This window comes from Triticum urartu, chromosome 2A (assembly GCF_056163025.1).
Source record: "Triticum urartu cultivar PI428250 chromosome 2A, HENAU_Tu73, whole genome shotgun sequence".
In the NCBI taxonomy this organism is placed as follows: Eukaryota; Viridiplantae; Streptophyta; class Magnoliopsida; order Poales; family Poaceae; genus Triticum; species Triticum urartu.
The window spans coordinates 650,973,039-650,980,435 of NC_141874.1; the positions used below are offsets into that span (position 1 = coordinate 650,973,039).

Genomic DNA, 7,397 nt, shown 5'->3' on the forward strand with positions numbered 1-7,397 from the left:
ATCAAAGATGGTTATGTTTCCTAACCATAGACAAAGGAGTTGTTATTTGATTAACGGGATCACATCATTAGTTGAATGATCTGATTGACATGACCCATTCCATTAGCTTAGCACCCGATCGTTTAGTATGTTGCTATTGCTTTCTTCATGACTTATACATGTTCCTATGACTATGAGATTATGCAACTCCTGTTTGCCGGAGGAACACTTTGGGTGCTACCAAACGTCACAACGTAACTGGGTGATTATAAAGGAGCATTACAGGTGTCTCCAAAGGTAGATGTTGGGTTGGCGTATTTCGAGATTAGGATTTGTCACTCCGATTGTCGGAGAGGTATCTCTGGGCCCTCTCGGTAATGCACATCACATAAGCCTTGCAAGCATTGCAACTAATGAGTTAGTTGCGGGATGATGTATTACAGAACGAGTAAAGAGACTTGCCGGTAACGAGATTGAACTTGGTATTGGATACCGACGATTGAATCTCGGGCAAGTAACATACCGATGACAAAGGGAACAACGTATGTTGTTATGCAATCTGACCGATAAAGATCTTCGTAGAATATGTAGGAGCCAATATGGGCATCCAGGTCCCGCTATTGGTTATTGGCCGGAGACATGTCTCGGTCATGTCTACATTGTTCTCGAACCCGTAGGGTCCGCACGCTTAAGGTTACGATGACAGTTATATTATGAGTTTATGCATTTTGATGTACCGAAGGTTGTTCGGAGTCCCGGATGTGATCACGGACATGACGAGGAGTCTCGAAATGGTCGAGACGTAAAGATTGATATATTGGAAGCCTATGTTTGGATATCGGAAGTGTTCCGGGTGAAATCGGGATTTTACCGGAGTACCGGGAAGGTTACCGGAACCCCCCGGGAGCTAAATGGGCCATGATGGGCCTTAGTGGAAAAGAGAAGAGGCAGCCCTACATGGGCTGTGCGCCTCCCCCTTCCCCTAGTCCTATTAGGACTAGGAGAGGTGGCCGGCCCCCTCTCTCTCTTTTCCCCCTCCGCGAATCCTATTCCAACTAGGATTGGGGGGGGGGGATCCTACTCCCAGAGGGAGTAGGACTCTCCTGGCGCACCCCTTGTGGCCGGCCAGCCTCCCCCCTTTGGTCCTTTATATACTGAGGTAGAGGCACCCTAGAACACACAAGTTGATCCACGTGATCTATTCCTTAGCCGTGTGCGGCGCCCCCAGCCACCATAGTCCTCGATAATACTGTAGCGGAGTTTAGGCGAAGCCCTGCTGCTGTAGTGCATCAAGATCGTCACCACGCCGTCGTGCTGACGGAACTCTTCCCCGACACTTTGCTGGATCGGAGTCCGGGGATCGTCATCGAGCTGAACGTGTGCTCGAACTCGGAGGTGCCGTAGTTTCGGTGCTTGATCGGTTGGATCGTGAAGACGTACGACTACTTCCTCTACGTTGTGTCAACGCTTCCGCAGTTGGTCTGCGTGGGTACGTAGACAACACTCTCCCCTCTCGTTGCTATGCATCACCATGATCTTGCGTGTGCGTAGGAAATTTTTTGAAATTACTACGAAACCCAACAAATATAACTTCTATTCATATTTCCTTAGCAAAGATATTAGTGATAGAAAGGATCTTATTGATACGATCAATAGCCCTTTTCATCTTTATGACTATAGAAAGCATGAAATTTACTAGAGCAAGAATTTAAGGATCAACACGGAATTCATAAGCATCATCTTTAATGTATATAAGTGAAGCACATAATCTATCATTAGGAATAATCATATCTTTTAGAGCTCTTTTCTTAAATAACTCAATCATACCATCTATCCCACCTTCAATGTCATAAGCTATAAATTCTCTAGAGAATTCTTCATGTAGTATAATAGGTTTTGTGGGTAGTTCAGGATTATATCTTTCAGTAGGTGTGATAGGTGATGTTTCAAAATTCTCAGCGTTCTCAAGTTCTTCAACTTTAGCAATCTAGCATCTAAGCATCATCATAATTTTCATCGAAAGCATAAGCAGAATCAACTATATGTGACATAGCATAGAGTGGAATATGTGTATGTGAAGGTGATTGTGATGGTGTCACAAGTTGATTATAATCAATAGGAGAATCAAGAGTAGCACTAGTACCTAGGGTAGTACCTTTCCTTCTAGTGGAGGAGACGATCTTCGGTTTGGCGATGTTAGCCGTCTCCAAATGAATGATACCGATGTGGGTTGGTGAGGTTGATGACACTCGCATTGGAGTAGAAGGCCTCATCATCGTTGGCCGCTCACGCAAACTCGTCGGAGCACCTGACATGTGCCTCTATGGCATCATCGCCATGCTGCTCCATTTCCTCATTGTCATCAGTCGTGAGCTCCTCAAAGATCCTGATGTCGTGCCTTGTTCATGGGAAGCCAGTGGAGCTCACGGTTGACCGCACATGACCTGTGTACATAAGTGAGCACCTCCTGTTTCTCGTTGATGATTTCCGCATTAGCGAGGAGCATCGTGATGGCAGCGGCATCCGTGCGGTCCACCTCCCTTTGCATCATGTACGCGTGCTGCTCCTCCAGGAGTGCGAGATGGACTTGCTCCTCTACCTCCGCCATGGAGAAGGACGTGTTCGCCTTGCCGCCTAGAGCCGTTGCATCGATGACCATCGTCTTCTCCTCCTCCGCGACCTCTGCCACTGCGATGGGGTCGCCCTTATCCTCCTCGTCCATCTTCTCTTCCTGCAAGCTCAGCTCCTGAGAGCTCGAAGGTTGGCCCACCTCAATGCGGGCCTGGTGTCGGGCGTCCATGGTGTGGACTCTGCTGCGATTTGGTGACATCGGCCTATACCATGTAATATTTGCCTGCACCATGGTGACGACGGAGGGTGAATGACGGCTGACGAACTATGAAGGCATGGATGACGACAAAGAGGTAGGCTCCTTGGGTGGCTCGCCGGCTGCCCAACCATAAATGCGTTAGGCAGAGTGATGGAGATTCAATGAGGGTAGGCAGGTAGCCGCTCAATAGTGTGAATGGGGCAATGGTTCTAAAGATAGTCAGGGTTTTTGGGAGGAACTGGGTTGTTGCACACCGATATGGCGAACACCCGAACTCCCCCAAACCACCTCCTGATTTACGGCCGACCTGAAGATTTCGGAGGCCCAAAATGACCGCCACGTTGGAGGCCTAAAAAGTGTTCACGGCCCAAACATATAGAAACAATTTGGTGAGCTGCATTGGAGATGCCATTGGAGCATCTCCAACGGCTCCCTTCCTCAATTTTTTTGGTATTATGCGAGCTGACCCTCTCCTAATATCCTCTCCAATACAAGCCACATCAGCACGCTGTCACTGAATCCCGCCGGACCGCCATCAAACCATCGCGCCACCACCACGTGTCGTTGTTGAACGCTGCCACCAGCCGCCGGGCCGCCATTAGACCATCGCGCCACCACCACCACACATCGCCGTCGAACGCTGCCACCAGTCGTCGGGCCACCGCTGCCCGACACCAACCACCATCGCATCATTGCCGTCGCCCGGCATGCCACCGCCAACCTTAAGGGTCCGCAACGGGCCCTTAAGGTCAGGTTGGGTACTAGGGACTGGGTTATTGAAAATATGTGAAAGGGTTCATCTCCAACAATCGAATAGTATTACTTAGGTGGGAGAAAAGGTGGTTATTGGGGTTTTTTTTTTGCTGCCATTCATGCCTTCAAAATAAAAAAAAATAGTTTTTTTTTTGGAACTATTGAAGATGGTGTTATGTCGTCTCGTCCAGCACTTCTTCCTCAGGCGGCACCTAACCTAGCTTTGTCATCTACTCCGTATAAAGCGCGACTCCGCACCGCAGTGGCAACGACGGCACCAAAGCCAGACCACTCTCCCCCCCACTCTGGCACAACCGCGGCTGCCATTCCCATCCGCCTCGGCTGGGGCTCCATCTGATCCACGGATTCTGGTGCGCAGTTCCTCAGATCCCCCTCTTCATCCTCTTTTACCAAGTTTTGTTGCTTTACGAATCGACGATAAACGCGTGCAGTAGATTGCTAAAACAGTTCTTGTTCCTGAATGATACTTACCTTGCGATGCGCGGTGCTATGTTAATTTGCCCCTTCCCTTCCCTTCCAACCCTCGGTAGATCCATTGTTCTTGGAGCCGCCGAGCGCTTATCCTCTCGCCGCTCTTCAAAAATCTCCGAGGAAACGCGTGACATGCATGCATGGGCGCATGGCCCCCCAAAAGGCGCCAAAGTTTGTGGTTGTTGGACCAGTAGAGTTGTATGTATCCTTCCTGGGGTCCTCCACTGTGGTGCTCGTGTCTGCTGCGTCCTAAGGCACTCTTGTGATCTTGTCCTGTGCGATGTAAAAATGGCGTCTCCTTTTTGGCTCTCCTCGTTTCAGTTTTCGCCGCTTGCGTGTGGGACACTAGGAGTAGCCAGTTTCCACTTTCCACCACACCACAGTGCAGCAAGATGTGGATTTCGCAATAACGCATTTGTCCCCGAGGGTAAATTGCACAGCTGACAGAGCACTACGTGTTCCTGCTGAAGCGTGAGCTCGAGCTACAGGTACGCAGGCAGGATGGTGACCAAGGTGGTGGACCTCCGCTCGGACACGGTCACCAAGCCGTCCGAGGCCATGCGTGCCGCCATGGCCGCGGCGGAGGTGGACGACGACGTCCTGGGCGCGGACCCGACCGCGCAGCGCTTCGAGGCGGAGATGGCCAGGATCACGGGCAAGGAGGCCGCACTGTTCGTGCCGTCGGGCACCATGGGCAACCTGATCTCCGTCCTCACGCACTGCGACACCAGGGGCAGCGAGGTCATCCTCGGGGACACCTCCCACATCCACATGTGCGAGAACGGAGGCATCTCCACCATCGGCGGCGTCCACCCCAGGACCGTCAGAAACAATCCCGACGGCACCATGGACATTGACATGATCGTTGCTGCCATCAGGCATCATGTCGGGGCGGGGGCGCTGCATTATCCCACCACCAGGCTCATCTGCCTGGAGAACACGCATGGAAGGTGAGTGAGTTGCTCTCATACATGTTGCTCATGTTACTGATCGGGATGGTAGTGTAGTGGTTACCCCCTGGTTGATATTTTCTTCTTGTTGCTGCTGCAGATCTGGTGGAAAGTGTCTGCCTGTAGAATACATCGACAAGGTGGGCGAAGTTGCTCAAAGCCATGGCTTGAAGCTTCATATCGACGGAGCTCGTATCTTTAACGCGTCCGTGGTAAGTAGCATGTGAGCAATAAACCGGCATGACCAAGAACCAAGTTTTCATATCTTCTCCTGACATTTTCCATCACTGTTGTTGTCGTGTCAGGCACTTGGAGTTCCTGTTGATAGGCTTGTGAGAGCTGCTGACTCAGTTTCGGTATGCCTATCGAAAGGTTTAGGTGCTCCTGTTGGATCAGTTATTGTTGGTTCTAAGGCCTTCATAGACAAGGTGACAATGGACATTCTGCTACTACTAAGTTTATTAATAAGCTGCTTAAGAGAACATGTAACGGACATCTGAAGAATACTTTCAGGCTAGGATTCTTAGGAAGACACTAGGTGGTGGAATGAGGCAGGTCGGAGTTCTCTGTGCTGCTGCCTATGTCGCAGTTCGCGACAACGTAGCCAAGCTTGCCGATGACCATAGGAAGGCTAAAGTTTTAGCAGGTCTCATATGATCTTTTCCATGAGGATTCACACTTCTTCCATTTTTATCACAAGTAATACACCCCTGAATCTGCTTGTCTTGTCCAATTGTTCAGATGGACTGAAGAAAATTAAACAGTTTACAGTTGATTTAACCTCAGTGGAGACCAATATGGTTAGCCTGCTAGTCCATCTATTGAGTCTGATATTTTCTAATATGTTTCCAAGATCATATTCCTAAACCCCTGTGGTGTATTCTCTAGGTATTCTTTGATATCGCGGATCCACGCATAACATCTGACAAACTGTGTCAACTCCTGGAACGGCGAAATGTGCTTGCGATGCCAGGAAGCTCCAAGAGGTTCAATTCAGTTTGCTCAACTGCTTTTTTTATCTGCTTAGTATAGTATTGTCAAGCTCAGCTGCTCAGTATAAGCATCCTTATGCCTGCATTGGCCCCTAACTAAAATAAAAACTTCAGACTGCATCAAAAAGAAACTCGGTCTTATTTCATACGGAGTATGATGTATGCTTTGCTTCATACTAACTTCTAAGTTTTATAACACTCCATTTGAACTCCCTTAATCTGCAGCGTCAGATGCATTAAGTTTTAACCCTGCATTTTGAACTCTCTCAATCTGCAGCGTCAGACTTGTCATTCACTACCAAATTTCAGATAGTGACGTCCAGTATACTTTGACATGTATCGAGGTACGAATGTCTTACTATGGATTCCTTTGAACTTCTGCCACCCACGCTCGCTGTTTGTTGGTGTGTGGGTATCACTGACTTGTTGCTCTGTTTTCAGAAAGCCGTGGAGGAAATACTGTCAGGCAATGTTAAATTCGAGCACTTGACAAAAGGCAGTACCACGAATTCATATGGGCACTAGGCCACTTCCTTTGGCACCCACCTATGAAGTGCACTATCGAGCATGTTTGTGGCCATGGCCTTTTGTGGTAACAACTTCGCAGAATAATATATGTTGCTGTTTGGGCCGATGGGAACCGAATTTTCTAACTGACGCTTGTTGCGTCAAAATGCTAACTTTTCGCGAGCAATTTTCTTCAGGAGCCGCGCAAAGATCAATTACGGTGGGGCTGAGAGCATGCCACTCGACGCGCTCTCAACCGCCGTCATGTGTCGCGTCCTAGACGCTCCCTTTGGATTTATTTTTTATTTTTTCCGCACGCGTTTTCGGCTTTTAAGTAGGGTTTTCCCGGGTTTTTTTAAACTTTTCGATTTTCACCGGTCTTTCTTAGCTTTTATAAAAAACTCAAAAAAAATTGCATGAAAAAACACATTTTTCCCCTCCCTTAAGAGGCACGGTTTTACTTTCACGAGAGACATGGTTTTGCTTCCGCGGCGCGCCTCTTAGAAACGAAAAAAAAATAAGTTTTCACTTTTTTTCCTTCCGTGAGAGGCACGGCCGTACCTCTCGAAATAAAAAAACACATTTTTTTTTCTTAAAAGGCACGGTTTTGCTTCCACAAGAAGCATGGTTTTGCTTCCGCGAAAAGCATGGCCGTGCCTCTCGGAAACAGAAAAAAAATGCATTTTCATTTTTTTTTTCTTCCATGAGAGGCATGGCTGTGCCAATCGGAAACGGAAAAAAAACGCGTTTTCTCTTCTCTTTTTTGCGAGAGCGAGAGCCATGGTTTACTTGCGCGAGGCCCGGTTTTGCTTCCGTGAGAGGCACGGCCGTGCCTCTCGGAAATAGAAAAAAACATGTTTTCTCTCTCTTTATTTCTTTCGTAAGAGGCACGGC

At 48.4% G+C, this 7,397-nt stretch overlaps 1 protein-coding gene across 1 annotated transcript; it reads left to right on the forward strand.

Annotated features, from left to right (window-relative positions):
* The first annotated feature begins 3,776 nt into the window (after window positions 1–3,776).
* On the forward strand, window positions 3,777–6,630 carry LOC125533880 (putative low-specificity L-threonine aldolase 2). The gene is made up of 9 exons (XM_048697208.2): window positions 3,777–3,933; window positions 4,525–5,004; window positions 5,105–5,216; window positions 5,310–5,432; window positions 5,518–5,650; window positions 5,746–5,804; window positions 5,893–5,990; window positions 6,274–6,340; window positions 6,438–6,630. Exons 2-9 carry the CDS (start codon window positions 4,556–4,558, stop codon window positions 6,519–6,521), a joined length of 1,125 nt encoding a protein of 374 aa, XP_048553165.2. The 5' UTR covers window positions 3,777–3,933; window positions 4,525–4,555; the 3' UTR covers window positions 6,522–6,630.
* The last annotated feature ends 767 nt before the right edge of the window (window positions 6,631–7,397 follow it).